Genomic DNA, 16,051 nt, shown 5'->3' with positions numbered 1-16,051 from the left:
TGTTTTACTATATCCTTTAAGTTTCGAGACATGACATTGTTAATAAACAACATGTAAATCTACATTTCTTCATAAAATCATATCTAACAAGTAATTCAACTTGGTGAATGAGGTTAACATTGTCGAATACAAACTTACCAAAGCATTTTCTTTCACCCTCAGATTTTCCAACACCACATTTCCTAAAAAAAAAAAGAAGACAAAAATGACTTCTAGTACATTTTATATATTCAGATATTTAATGGCATGTGTACTGCAGACTGTATTTGTATTAGCCTATGTGGTCTGTGTTCAAATTTTAACACTGCAATTTGGCTTTTATGGAACAATACAGTATATCCATCCACCGAATTACCAGAACCTTGTCATGCTGCCAGTGTCAAAGATAAGAAATACTACCACGAAATACATAAACAAATGAATCCAGATATGATCGGCCACTTTTGACATTGACGATAATTGGATTGGCATCACAGAAAAGAAATAAATGTCAACCAGAGCAGCCTATCTGATGCTGGGATAAAGATGTCACCTTATCAAACGGCATGCTGACAAAATAACAGGGCACCCATCCTGATCTGGCATTGTTTAAACCCCTGTGGAGTCTCTCACACCTATGAAAGCTGACTATTTAATATAGTAAAACGATTCCCTCCTCTCCTTCTCATTTTAACAACAGCTGACAATTTTAAACTTGCAATAAAATGAAAGTAACAACAGATATACTTCTACTACTTCCATATTGGGGCTCAAAAACTGTGGCAGACATCAGCTTGCATGGGCGGCAGTTTAAGCAGACTAAATGATTGGAGAAGTCCTACATACATCATTCCCCAGAGAGAACTCTCCCGGAAGATGCAGCAATGAAATTGATTAAAAATTGCCAGGTGATTTTTTTTATTTTTTATTTTATAAAATATGTAAGGGTTAATGCCCGACGAGGGGGTTGCCTCCGCCGAAGTCCATTAATACCTGACAATGGACACCTCGAAGGGTATTAACCCGCTTATTCCATGTTCACTTGCCAAATAACACATTTTTAAAACATTAGTTTATATTTTAATTCGTTTTACAATCGAAATCTAACGGTTTTAGAACTCCTTTACTAGGTATCCTACATCACTTTTTAATTGACACCCTGCAGCCAATCAGAATCGAGTATTCACCCAGACCACGGTATTTAAATTACATTTAACTGAAAGAATCTAGTTGGAGTTGTTCCGGCAGTGACACATCCAGTAACGTGACTATAATAACACAGCAGAATGACAGAAATTTGAGATATGACTCCTTTCAAAGCATATACTAAAAGATTAACTCAACTGAACGAACACACATATTTGCACAAAACCTACAGTACATTAACAATACATTGTCCACAAAAAGAAAGATTAGGCACAGATGGGAATTTTATGAGAATTGAGAGGGTCAAGTTTCCATCAGTGGTCATGGGAATTATGGATGGACCTCACCCCACCAATGATATGTCTAATTAATTATTTTTTTGAATATTTATAGCACATTCATTTAATTAATTGTTGACAAATGTTACACTTGAACCACAGCTGCAATTTTAGAAAATTTGGATAAATAAATAAAAAAATCATGTGCATTACATCATTCTTTTTATTTTTTTATTTATTTTTTATTGTACAGTAAATTGTGTACATAATATACAAAAGTTCACATGCTAAAACTCTAAAGTGTATTGTGATGATAGGAGTGATTCTGGGTCATATCATAGAGCCATTGATGTTTATCTGTAGTTTGAAATGTAGAGCTCAAGGTTTTTCCAAATACATATTTGTAATTTAACTTTTTCATGATATTTTTAATCTGTTCAATGGGACAATCTAAATTTGCAGTATGACATAGGCTACAGAATAACGTTAAGTGTAAAGCAGTTCCTTCGAAATGAAAAGAACAAACGTTTTTAGGAAAATTATTTACGTTTAAACTTATTCTTTTCTATGAAGGTGTGGTCCACTTCAAACCATTTTCTGTGTCTTATCTATAAGACAAGTGTGTGTGTGTGTGTGTGTGTGTGTGTGTGTGTGTGTGTGTGTGTGTGTGTGTGTGTGTGTGTGTGTGTGTGTGTGTGTGTGTGTGTGTGTGTGTGTGTGTGTGTGTGCACGCGCGCGCGCGCAATGCATGCATAACGTAAAAATTAACAGCCTTGAATAATGTTTATGACTGAGATACTACATAATACGGCGGAAACTCTATAAATAATATAAGTAAACCGTATAAATAATGGTTGTTTTCATCGCCTCCGTCCAAACAAATTGACAGACTGCCAATTTTACAGAACAGAAACCAATCAAACATTAATGACATTAATGGACACTGCAGTAAATGTATATCTAGCTTGCCCTACATATTGGAATGGGACGTTTTTCAACAGAAAACAAACCAGAGGAAAAGACGAGCGTGTGTTATTGCCGGGCTGTTTGACGAATGTACGCTTACCTCCCCATATGCCAATCTTAAGCTGCGACTTGTCCAGGTTTTCCACATAATCTCCAATGAACTTGTTCAAGAGATCACTGACTAAAGACTCAAACACCATGGTGAGTCGAGAACGACAGCGACACTGTCGCAGACAACACGCTAAAATGCCACAATACGCATTTGATAAGGTTACTTCCCTCCTTGTGTGACAGGCGTTTACACCAAGATCGACTCATTCGGTGATCCACTCACACTGTCTGCAACTGGGGTCGCACGATTACATTATAAACAGGCCGGATAGTTGATTGTAGAACATTGTTTGCAAAGTGAAAGTGTACTGGTGGCTAATGTTCATTTGTATACCAAATGAGAGACGCCTAAAGAAGATTAGCAGGATATAAAATTACTGTTTACTTTAATTTGTCTCTGTGGGATAATCATATTCAATTTACCTAAATGTAAATATATTCTGAAATATGAAACTGTGTAGGCTAATCATTATCTAGTTTCATTTGCTGACTGAATTAATGAGAAATATGTTGATATAGCCTGCATATATATATATATCATTTGTTAGCTGAAATAAAGATGGAGGGGTGGTCGGCTGACTGATACTGTGATGGTATTTTCCCACCTCACATCCATCAAACTCCCCTTTGTCCCCTGGCTGTGGTTTTCTTCAGGGAAGTTTCCAGGCTCTTTACACAGATTGGTCCATGTGATCTTCTGGGAATCTGGTTGCAAGTTGATCTTATGATGTTTGAGCACATAGAGGCTTTTTGTCTTTGTGCTGAATCTTTTAAACTCAAACATGTTGTCTAGGATCTCAAACCTATAACATACTGAAAGATACACTGTAAGCTGCTGTTGTCTTCAGACTTGGTATCCATATTGCATGCACAAATGTTCAAAGACAAAATATAATTTAGGCAGAAACCTTAATAATTAATCATCAGATTAACAAATGCATGAATAACTATTCCTATTGTAAGATAAAAAAAATAGAGTATGCATGCAGAATGCTGACAAACAATGCATTAAAAACTATTAATGAACAGCTTCTCACACATTTCATATATTGACATTTCATATCAAAGTATTTCATTATCAGGTAATAAAGTCAAATGTGAGTTATAGTTGATAATGAAAAATGTTCTCGTGTTTAGCTATATGTAGGTAATGTCTCTGTGCCTGTTCTTTTCTTTTCTGCTCCACTGTTTTGTTTTGTTTGTGTGTTTTGTTTTGTTTAGCTCACCCCTCCCCCACACATACACACAAGCCACATATGATGTATGCTATAATGAACATAATATGTGTGGGACTTTGAATGACAAATAACAAATCCACTCCTTCAATAAAATGAATTCTCCCCCTCCACTAAGTTCATTGACAGCTGGTGCTTCCTTATTCAAGAAAAAGATAAGAGCAACAGCCCCATCTACGGGTGAATGGATGTAAGAACCTTTTCGGTCAAGTTTGAAAAATGAAAACATTTAAATGTGTCAACATTTTCAGACAGACACACATTTAAAATTTTACGTTTTTATTCTAAAATATCGATGCCATAAAGTAAGAGAATGACTACAATAGGTTTGGACATTCATTTGAGTACAATTCTTAATGACTTTAGAATCATTTAAAGTTGCCTTATGATCACATCATCATTTTACAAATATAGGCTACTCCTTATGTTTTTTTGTTTTGTTTTGTGTTGTTTTTTACTGGCTACACGATTTTTGACAGTCATCTTAAAGTTGCTCCAAGTTCAGGAAGGTGAAGTCATAGATGTACATGTTTCCTGCAAAACAGTGATCAAATTGCATAAGGGGTCATATGGCTGTTCTCTAAATCTAAACCAGGCATCTGCACCTAAATATTCCTAAATTTGAATTATTTTTTATTATTGAGGAATTACATTATTTCCTGTGTTAAATTCATACATGTCATCGTTTCAGAATTGTGGTGTAGAAAGACCATGAAGCTGCCTGCACAGCCTGACCCCATGGTAACATCATAAGAAAAACAAAAACCCTGACAGGACCATACAGTAATACAACACTTTGATCCATAGAGAGCAGCATTTAGGCACTTACAGACACAAACTAAAGTGGTCGTCTAATGGTCTCGGATTCAAAGTACACTTTAAAGGGATAAGGATCAGCAGAAATCCCTACAAGGTTGTCAATATTGCCACATATGTTTATGATATAGGGTGATAGGGTGTTCAAAAGGGTGATCGAGGGGAATTTTGAGTTTTTAGGGCAGGATAGGTGTTCTCCATAGAATGTGTGGAATGCTGTTGTGGGCTCACCCCTGTTTGAGCTTTTTTGGGTCAACACTTCTGTAACACATTCCAGGTGCCTGACCACACAATCCTTGACTGCTTGGGGCTAGATCCCCTAAAACTGAGCAGATGATTTACAACTGTACATCAAAAACAGAGAGTAGGCCTAATTCAGTGAGAAAGAGAAAGACAAGACTTTTTTGCTGTGATGCTGGAAATTTGTAATAGTATGGGATTTAACCATGCAAAAAGGGGGAAATTTGCCCTGACATGATATTATTATTATTGATATTATCTGAAATGAGTATGTCTGAATTCACAGTATTCATAAAACAGCATAAAAGGACCTGAATGAACTACTTCTGCTATGATTCTCAAGTTCACATCCAATGGACACTTAACTATCCATAGACCATGGGAAATTAGTTGTGAATGGTAGGGAAACAATGCAACATTCTCACAAGATCACAATGCTAACATGGCAGCGGATGTAGCATCAGATATGCATTCATTATGCTTGATAATACTTTATTCATACAGGCCTACACATGAATACTTTTTTAACAGTCACGATTCTCACGAAGTTCTCAAATGAAGAGCCTACTCAGACAGTATGCGATTTCAGATGCATGAGTAAAGAAAAGCTACAAGGACAGTTGATAGCCAAAACAAAGGAAGCGGTGCAAAGTCTACCAAAAAGTTATGCTTAGAAAGGTGCAAATATTTCGAAGGTTCAGAAGAATATACTTTATAGTAGTTTAGAGTTTGTTTATACATTTATATATTTGTGCATTCTTAGATTAAATAATAATAATGACATTTATTTAATGGCTAAATAATATTATTATCGTTATCAAGAAATAAACTGACTAGCCTATGATGGCTATTTTAACGTTGCCAGGCTTGTTTATATATGTGTGTGTGTGTGTGTGTGTGTGTGTGTGTGTGTGTGTGTGTGTGTGTGTGTGTGTGTGTGTGTGTGTGTGTGTGTGTGTGTGTGTGTGTGTGTGTGTGTGTGTGTGTGTGTGTGTGTGTGATATTATATATTAGACTACATAACTATTATGCCAATATTGGTTGGTATAGTTTATGTGAATAAATTATTTATCACATATTTAATTTATATTATATATCAAAATATTATTATGTAATACTAATTTACCATAACAAAACAGCTTACTAAAGCGCAGAAGAAGGCCGACTACAAATCAGGACTACATTCCCCTTAATTCCGGTCTGCATGCATGACGCATTTCCTCTATTCCCACCTCGGCTGGGCTCGGTAAATTCCGTAAATCGAAAAGGGATTTACTCCAAAGAGGCAGGACAAGACCGTAGTTTACTCTGCATCGAGCGGCTGAGAGCTTGCAATGAAACTGCGGTAAACAAACTCACCGGTAAGACCCAGTGTGCTCAGATTTCAGTGTTCGGCGGATTGTGCACAGAAAGATCCGCGATCGCTGTGCGTTATGCATTAATACGGCAAGACTGATCTCACATGCAGTGTTGAATGGATTGGGATTTGGAGGTGCGTGGAAATAAGCAGTGTGTGCTGGAAAGAGACGTGCTTAGAGTCCTTATCTCCTCTGACATGATACACCAGTTGCTAATGAGGAGAATGAATTCATGCGCACATTAATCGATGGGAACATTGTGGGTATCTGCATTGTAATTGGTAAGTTTAACTACTTAAACGTTTGTGTCTTTAATGCAGAAGACTGATGATGATTGATATTTTCACTGAGGCAAATGTTTGCTCGCGCTTCACCAGACGGAGGGAGATATGGATGAATCAAAACGGCTGTAATATAAGAAATATATTTTTTTTAATTTAAAACTTGGCGAGACTTGCATGTTTTTTCTAAATATGTAATGCTTAACTCTGGATTGCAACTATACCTACCGCCATATTCAGCACATAATGTGTTTGATAAAAGTTTGCTTAAATAGTTAATTTTAGATTAAAAATAGTGGTCGTTTTTTAAGTAGAATTTAATAGCCTATTTTACCTGCTATCAGGGCAGAAGTTACCTTTAGAATAATTAATTTACACTGTGGTTATATCATAACCATAAGTAAGGCTCGAGGACTGATTCATAATTAAAGTATTAGGCTACTTCTAGATTCTCTCTCAATCCGCGTTTCTAACCCTTCCCGCAAATACATTGTTAAACCATTTAAACATCCAGCCTTAGCAATGGGATAAAATGCTTTTGTGGTTGTCCAGACACATGCAGCCCATGCTGACGCCACACCCCTCTGTGTCATCACATTTAAACATCCCCTCAGACGTTTGCAAATTTATACTTGTGGATTCGCCATTGTTCTTTAAAGATGTATTGTTTGGCTTTCATTACATTACTCACTCTACTTTTATCTAATTCACTGTCATTTGGAGAATTGCATAGGTTCACTACAACAAGTTTAGCAAACATATGTTTAAGTTGTAGGGGAGACCCAGGGCAAGTTGTTACAAAGGTTATCTCAGGTTTTGATTACACAAATATGTCTTCTAGTTTTGCATGTAGGCTTACAACACATTGTTCAATACTGTTGTTATATTTTGTAATTTAATACCATGAAGTCTTTTTTTTTGGCCGAAACATATGTTGTATATTATCCATTTCATGAGTTTTTTTTTCATGAGCTGAAAATCCTATTATAAGCTATTTATTGGCATGTTCCCATTCTGACAGCTTTCCCCATATAGCCTAGTAGTACAACATGTCCCAACATTATGCTATACTTTTGTACTTTTATTCTTTGTCATATTCTTATGGCATTTTAAAAACTGAAGAGAAAAAAAAACTTATGAAAGGAGATGCCATACAAAGATGAGTATCTTTCCTTTTCATGAATTTTCATTGGCATGGTTGTTCAAACTATGCTAAATGAGAGTTGCTTTGCATAGGTTAATCATCTGTTTTGCTACTATATTAAGGTATGCTATGCAAGTACGTTGTTCTTTTTGCTCTGTCCCTTCTCTTCAGCTTCATCTGGTTTGTCATTGTCAGGGTCAAGAACTAACTTTTTCTAATAGTGCTTTTTTAGTGACAGTGAGTCCGGTAAAGAAGGTTTCTATTACATCATGAGCAGGACTCGTGTATCCAGCACATTCCTAAGGTTTTTAAGCACTTTTATGAGTCAGTGTAACTCATCCTCCTCTCTCTCCCTCCTTCTAAGAGCTTGTAATCTCTTTTTGAGACACATGGAATTGCAGAACTGTGGGTTTTATTTTTGTTTTTACCTTTTATCAGCACTGTAGACCTACTTTGCTTTTAAAGTCTTAAGTTCATCTTACAGTATTCAATGCCTGACCTGAAGGAGACAGACAGGTCAGCTTACTGTGTATGTGGTGATGGACTGCTGATGCTGATGAATCCAGTATAGCTTAGAAAAGGCATCAAGCAGAGTACTGTCTGCTGTCCCTTTGATAAACGGCATGCTGCTTTTTATCACCGCTGTCACTTGTATTGGTAGCTTGCCCATGGGTCATACCTCATTGGCAAGGTTCCTGTTATTTAGCATGAGTGTACACTGTATAGGTGAACAAGCTCATTGACTTGTGCTATAGCGACTCATCACTTGTCCCTTTCTTAACAATGTCCCACATATTCTCTTTTAAAATACCATTTAATTGATAGACCAGAATCAGCTGAGTGTAAATGTTAATTTTATTCACACCATGTTGAACGTGACTGCAAATAAAGAAAATGATTCCCTTATGCCATGGATCAGTTGGTTTCTTTAGGGAGAATTAGGCATATGTCATATGGAACCAATGAGTAAAACGTGCCACCTTATAATAGAACCTCAAACAGTCCATTTATTTGTTCCCTTTTCTTTAAATGATGAATGGTGACGTATCACAAAATGTCATTTTTGTTTATTTTGCCAGGCACTTATGGTTCAGATAAGCCTGCTGCTATTATGAACAATATTGCATGAGAAATGAGGTCTGTCTGCTAATCGCACCCTTTATTATATTGATGTTGACCCAGCTATATGTCAGCCAGCATTTACACTATCGTTAAAAGTGTGGGATCGGTAAGATTATTTAAAAAATCTTTTTGAAAGAAGTGAGAAATATTATCATTATTATTACAATTTTAAAATAACGGTTTTTATAAATTTTTTATACTTTTTAAAATGTATTTTATTTCTGTGTTGGCAAAGCTGAGTCATTACTCCAGTCTTCAGTGTCACATGATCCTTCAGAAATTATTTTAATATGCTGCTTTGGTGCTCTGGAAACATTACTTTATTAGCAAGGTTGAAAACAGTTGAAACCACAATTATTCCGGATTCTTGGTGATTAATAGAGAGTTCAAAAGAACACCACTTTGTTTTTGAAATTATATAAATCTTTTGTAGCATTACTGTCACTTGTAATCCATGTTAACTCATCGTCGATAAAAGTGTTAGGCTAATGCTCAATCTTACTGACCCCAAACTTTTAAACAGTAGTGTATATTTATTAAGCACATTTCACTATATGCCTTTGGACCACCTGCAATCTTGGTATTTTGAAGGGTATTTTTGTTTGTTCAATGCTGAACAGGAATTGTAGCAAACAGATGTATGTGAGGGCATTCAAATGAGTCTCTGAACACCTGCCATGTTCTGCCCAAATCTAGTTTTACCTTGGACAAGTTCTACATTCCAGAGAACCACGAGAAACCATTTTTGAGTCAGTACAGATGTTTTTACAAATGTTAAAATTCCTGTCGTTCTAAATGCCATATTACCAGACAACTTAGATCTTTTACAAGCCCTCATGTCATTCCAAACATGTATGATTGTATTTCTTTTCATTGAACACAAAATGAGAAGCTTAGCAAAATGTTCACACTATCTATACATGAATGAGCAGCTTCTGTCGTCAAGCTCCATGTGTTAAAAAATCACTATAAAATGACAAGATTTGTGGATAGAGTGCAAGTTTGTAAATTTAAGTTCCACTGAAAATCCACCCCTCTGTAATGGTTTAAAAAATGTTTGAACATTCTTCAACTACTTTTGTGTTCATAGAAGGAATAAAGTGAAAGTGAGTAAATAACATCATTTTAATTTGTGAACTATTCCTTGAAGAATTTGTATTCACACAGTAAGTTGAGGTGGCAGTCTGACTGAAACTTCTCCTCAAATGCAGCGGTTATAATTAGCTGGGGTGTCGTTGGGTATGCGGGTGTCACATCCTTTTGCTCCAGTGAGTTCTGAGCACGACTGCCAATAGAAACTGATAAAACACTACACCTCCACACACTACACTGTCATCATTCTGTCTTTTTGAATTCTACTTTCCTTATTTTGTCACTCACTTCTATCTTCACCTGTTGTTTAGTCTGGCTTCAGAAGTTTTGGTAAAGCTTTAGGTTTATTGAGTTTTGATATACACCTCACAAAACCCTCTAATTAAGTTACCTGTTATTGTTACCTGTCATAAGAACCAATTACAATAGATATTTTGTCTAGCTCAAATTTGTGTGATCTAGTCAGCTTTTATGAGAAAGCTGTTCCCAAAAATGAAAATTCTGTTAGTTACTCACCCTCATGTCATTCCTTATTAAAAAAAAAAAATCAGTCTGCGTATTTCAAAAGTCAAGAACTATAATAACTTATTTTGAAGTAACTTATTAATAAGACTTACTTTCTTATGTGGAACATGAAATATATTTAGATTTTTTTTTCTTCTGGGAATTACATGAGGGTGAGTAACTAACAGAATTTTCATTTTTGGGAACAGCTTTCTCTAAAAGCTGACTAGATCACACAAATTTGAGCTAGACAAAATGTCATTCCAGAAAAAAAAAAATCTAAGTATATTTTATGTTCCACATAAGAATAAGTTACTTCAAAATAAGTTATTTAGTTCTTGACTTTTGAAATACGCTGACTGATTTATTTTTTAATAAGGAAATTAATACATTCATTAAATTGATTAAAATTGTCAGTAAATTAGCATATTAGAATTCTTTCTGAAGGTTCATGTGACACTGAAAACTGGAGTAATGATGCTGTAAATTCAGATTTGCCGTCACCGGAATAATTACATTTTAAAATGTATTAAAGAAAGAAAAACTGTTATTATAAATTGTAATAATATTTACTTTGATTTTGATGAAATGCAGTCTTGGTGAGCATAACTTGGAACATACATGGTGAATAACATGCATATTTTAATTGTGTGAAAGTGTTTACCCAACAAAATGTCGGACTCCATACAGGCAGACACAGGACACCTACTGGAGCCTTGGCGTTGAGTTTGACTCTGGGGGCCTGAGGCTGTTTCTACCCCCACATTCTCTGTGCCTGAAAAAGGATCCAGGACAGGTCAGTCTGTTATATTAGGAACTTCTGCTATTGCTGCCTCCCCTTCAGCAGAATGGCTAACTGGCTCGTCGTGATCTTTTGTGCTCACTAAGAGTTGGTTGCCAGAATGGGCAGATACAATTACCATCCAAACTGCTATGAGGGTTCAAGCAAGAACCATCAACACATTCCACTAGAGCAGTAGATGAGTGAGCTAAGAAAGGTGTTGAAAGAAAAATACAGTGGTCTGATGGATTGTTGGACAATGTATTAAGAACATGTCTGAGGTTCTCATTTGAATGAGTAGTTCCAAAGCTAAAACATTGCATGCATCCCATCACTTTGAATTGTGCTTTTTCTGTCTGGGTATTTTGGGGAATTTCGGGGTATTCTTTGCCCTCTGACATGAGGCTCAATATGGTTACATGAAATCAGAGAGTCGAGAAGGGTTTTCTGAGCCAGTCTACAGCTGGCTGGGTGGCGTAGATATCTGGCATTCCCAGATTCCCTGTATTGTAGAGCTGACACTAGACTATATTGTATATACAATATATATTAATTTATTATTACTTCAAATTAATTGGTTTATTTATTTGTTTGTTTGTTTGTCTGTTTATTTCAGCTAATTTTGGAAAAAAAATATTGTTTCCTATTTTCTAAGACAATGGATTTGAAAGATAATTTAGAATAATTGTTTTTATTTTAAGATATTGATTATACTTTTGCCATCCACTAGCACAAACTTATAGGGATAGTTTACCAAAAAGTACAAATTATTTGATAATTTATTCATTTTTTTGCTGGAACATAAAATATATTAATAAAGATATTAAATATAGATAAAGATATGTAGAGAAAAAATTGTGTGGTTTTTGTTTTTACACAATGAAAGTCGGAGGGGTCCAGTGTTGTTTGGACCTAATTTACTTTCAAAATAATACAAAATATTTTAATCCACAAAATAAAAAAATCCTAAATGTCAGTTTATCAGCTTACCAGAATTTCAACATCGGTACATCCCGTTAGGGGAGCTGTAACTTTGTCTTTTGGTGTTTTTCATGTGACATTTAAACATTAACAAGGCTGCATATTTCACAAAGAGTCTAGAGACCTAAAGCATGAGAAGTTGTGAAGAATCACGTGATACAACTGAACTTGCAGAAATGATCTATCTTCACTCACCTGGGTTATTTAGGTACACCATCAACTCAAGTATTATAAACATGCAAGTTAAGTTACATTTATATAGCTATATATATACAGCTTGGCAACACAGTTCTTTAAATGGACGCTGCTGGTCCTAAATGACAGATGGATCTATAGAGTGAACATAGCATGGATTCATCTCAAGACCATTTGGGTATTATTAGAGTTAATATTTCCAGATAATTGTGTTTTAGTGATTTGGTCATGACCTTTTTAAATCTTATTTACTGCAGAGGATGTTGATATTCTTTTGTAAGAGTGTTTTTACCCACAATGTGTTGTTGGAAAGCGTGTAATGTATTTGACACTTATTTGGTCATGCAGATAAATGTCATATTTCAACAACATTGTTTGTCTTGCTGAGAAAAAAACATTGAAGTTTCAGCATTTAAATTACTCCTAATGAATGTTGGCGGTGTTTCATTGCATGAAGATGAGTCGGGTGGTGTCTTAGTCTGTGTCCAATTTTATCTGTCTCTGTCTGTCTATCGCTCTCAATCTCAGTTTACTACCTTCTTGGCCCCCCTCTGTCCTTCTAAAGTTGGAATTTGGCTTGACGTAGAGATGCTAATATTTGTCGACCCTCCGTTTAACCTTCACAGGGCTATGTGTTGACAGCATCTGTTTAAATGATGGATTATGAATGTATGCCTTTATCAAAGATAAATCATAAAAAAGTTACTTTACTTTTTTTCTTGGTTTTGTAAAAGGGGGAAATGGTGCATTAACACACTTGATAAACACATTTGATGACAGATAAACTGTTTAAGTCTAAATGGAATATCGTAACTATAAAATGTGACATTTTGATGTTCTGCGCAAATACAGGTTCCTAAAAATACACTGCACAAATTACTGCCCATTAGGACAAGATCATGTTGAAGACTATGAGGGATTTGGGGCCAGATGTTACTTCCTACATGTCCCGTAGATCTATATAATGAGATTTGTTGTGTTTATGGGTAAGAACAACACCAGTGGGATTCCAGACAATGTCTAGTGTTGTATAGCCACACAGAAAGGAAAAGTCAAACCTGGGTGTCATGCTCCATGACTGTTACTTCCCCCCTATACTTTATCCCCCTTTCAATGTGGATCACTTTTTGGAAAGGGTGTCATGAGAACTCCAGCTGGATTCGATTACATGCGGAGAGCTCTGCGTTAATCAAATGCTTGAAAATAGCCTTTTATTTGTGTGGTATGCCATCAGAGTTCCCTAATGCTGAAATAAATGGATGCAACAGACTAGGACAGACTATTTAGGCTCCTGACTGGCATGTTTACTGGAAGGCTACATGGTGTAATCCTCTGAGGTGCATCTCGTAGCACAGGACATAATGTCCATAACCAGATCTGTTACAGCTGTTTGCTCTGAGGTCATAGTTGTGGCTCAGAAAATCATATGATCCGTACCTTACATGTGGGCGGAATTCCAAGTGTGGTTCTTCCTGGCAGTGTATAAGTCATTTGTTAAAGTTTGCAGATGATACTCTAGTGGCTGTACTTATACTCTATTCGAGAACAGACTTCTACTTTTTTTTTTTTTTGGTACATACATTATGAGTAATAGCCTCATTAGCTGGCACTGGCAGTGGTTTTAGTTGCTAATCCCCACAATCTCAGTGACGGTTCAGATTAAGCTATCTAGCGCTGCTCATTTTTCACCGGAATAGCTAGCTGCTTTATGAAAGTGTGCAGCATGTAAAATGTTACCCCAGTCGTGTTAAACAAGCTTGATTGTCAGTGAAAATACAGTCATTAAACCAGCTAATGACTAGCAGGAGGCTGCTGATTGGCTGTTCGGCTGCAGCAGGAGATGCTTTTGCAGATGTTATTGGGGTTGACTGAAGTCTATTTCCATTTGCAAACTGTTTAGCTATTACTGTTTGCAAAATATGCTGGAGGCATTATTTTTGCTCCATTTCTGGAATGATCAGACTTTCTTTGAAACCGTTGAATGGAAATAATCCGTGTGTGTGTGTGTGTGTGTCACTTTGTTTATTATATGCATGTATCTATAGAAGTGTGTCCCATCTCAGTGTGCAGGAAACTATAAGTACACAATTGTTAGGTTCATTTCCTTAAAGTGTAAACTTTGATTCTGTAGGTCCATCAAAACAGTTTGTTTAAGGATCCCATCTTGGCTTACTGATGGAAGACAGGCGGAGTTTTCAGGAAATAAAATCAGTGTATGTCTGCGGAGGTTTTTTTTTGTTAAACATGTCACACCATGTAGCTGTTCCAGCTGTGTAAAGCCATGTCAATCCCATGATCCACAACATGAGCTGGCTGCCAGTGCAATAGAAATTTCTACATTTGTCTGACCCCTTTTTGAAGGGGTAATTATTTTAGAATGATGGTTTAATGTGCCCTCCTACATTTAAAATCATTCATACACCCCTGTGCCCAGGCTAGACTCTATATTCCTGCTGTGAGTTAATCTAGTCTGGAAGCATATTGAGTTTTGCTGATCCAGCAGGAATGTTGCTTGTCTTTCAAGGGCCAGGCCTGCTAACAGCTTACCGGTCTGTGACAAGACAGACTTTACATTTGGCCAGAAACCCAAGAATTTCAGAATTAGCTGATTTTGTAGCTCAGATTCCTTGAATGTTGTTTTGAACATAGTTGTCCTCAAAAAGGAAAATTCATGTCACCCATAAGACTTTTGTTTATCTTTTACAAATGAAGATACTGTTAATGCAGTGGTTCCCCAACTTTTTAGAGTGGCATTTAACATCCTTCTATGTCCTCTTCCTTTTCCACTCTTCCACTTAGCCTGGAGTCACACCTTTTCTATTAATGGACAATTTTTGCCCACCTTAAATAGATTTTCAGGTGTATTCTTTTTTACTTTTATTAAAGGCAAAGTTTTTCTAACTGTATTCAATGTACCTGTGTGTCAAATTCTTACAATTCCACAATTCCAATTCCAACTATTAATATATTAAATAAAGCAATAAATTAAACAAAATCAATTATTTCAATCAAATTAAAAATTATCATCAAAAGCCATCTTTGCACTGCAGTGGTACAAGCTGCATATAGATGTATTTAGACACTGTTTAATCTTGCTCAGATGTAGCATGAATGCAATTACAATGGCATAAATAATGTTATGAGACAGTTTTAAATTAAGAATGCCGACAGCATAGAGACTACGGCGTTAGTCCGACTCAGAAGTATAAATCAACCTTAACACATAACAGGTGTCTTAACCCCACTTAATAGATATTCGGGGACACATTACATTACACTCGTATAATATATGATCAACTTTAAAAACAAACTTGCACTGTGTTTTATAGTATCAAAGCGAGTTTGAGTCTTAATGGATTTCTATGCACCGTGTGTCTATATTTGTTTTTCATGCTAGTAAGTGCTAAAACCCCACTTTTCCTGTTTTTACACTGGGGCCTTGTGTCTGTTAGAAATACATGCTCGGTTTGAGTGATATTTTATAGTGGGGTGGAATTAAATGAAAGGCAAAACTCAGCATTTTGTTCACATACCCCCTCCGTCACCTCACGTACCCCAGTTTGGAAATCTGAGAGATATCTCTCCCTCCATTGAAGCGTAACATTTTTAGTGTAATGGACTTTCAAAGAGTTTATAAATTCTAAACGCAATCCATATGACTCAATCTGTTTGATCCAAGTCTTCTGAAGAGACACACTTTATGCACAGATTTAATTTAGGGTTTTATTCACAACATTGTTCAGCACACATACATGGAGTACATCAAAAAAGGTGAACAGAAGTTCAACCATGCTTATAAGTTTTCATTTCTGAAATGTACAG

The 16,051-nt window shown here is 36.0% G+C and overlaps 2 protein-coding genes across 8 annotated transcripts in view; one reads left to right on the top strand and one right to left on the bottom strand.

Moving 5' to 3' along the window:
- Positions 1 to 2,748, bottom strand: part of vps13c (vacuolar protein sorting 13 homolog C) — a 51,012-nt gene extending 48,264 nt beyond the window's left edge. For 2 of the 3 annotated variants that reach the window (XM_079587389.1, XM_079587388.1), the window contains exons 1-2: positions 2,470 to 2,748; positions 139 to 182 (exon numbers count right to left, since the gene is read on the bottom strand). In XM_079587389.1, coding sequence (XP_079443515.1) covers positions 139 to 182; positions 2,470 to 2,569 — 144 coding nt within the window. In that variant the 5' untranslated portion in view covers positions 2,570 to 2,748. The remainder of the gene's footprint in view (positions 1 to 138; positions 183 to 2,469) is intronic. The other variant, XM_079587387.1, reaches the window with a different exon arrangement.
- Positions 2,749 to 5,968: 3,220 nt separating this feature from the next.
- tln2a (talin 2a) overlaps positions 5,969 to 16,051 on the top strand; it is a 50,363-nt gene continuing 40,280 nt past the window's right edge. For 2 of the 5 annotated variants that reach the window (XM_079587430.1, XM_079587426.1), the window contains exon 1: positions 6,046 to 6,410. The gene's annotated coding sequence lies outside the window, so the exon portion shown is untranslated. Of the gene's footprint in view, positions 6,411 to 10,962; positions 11,069 to 16,051 lie in introns of all 5 variants that reach the window. The other 3 variants (XM_079587428.1, XM_079587429.1, XM_079587427.1) reach the window with 3 other exon arrangements.

Source organism: Phoxinus phoxinus (genome assembly GCF_949152265.1).
Source record: "Phoxinus phoxinus genome assembly, chromosome: 2".
Classification (NCBI taxonomy): domain Eukaryota; kingdom Metazoa; phylum Chordata; class Actinopteri; order Cypriniformes; family Leuciscidae; genus Phoxinus; species Phoxinus phoxinus.
This window is presented reverse-complemented; position numbering and strand designations above follow the sequence as displayed.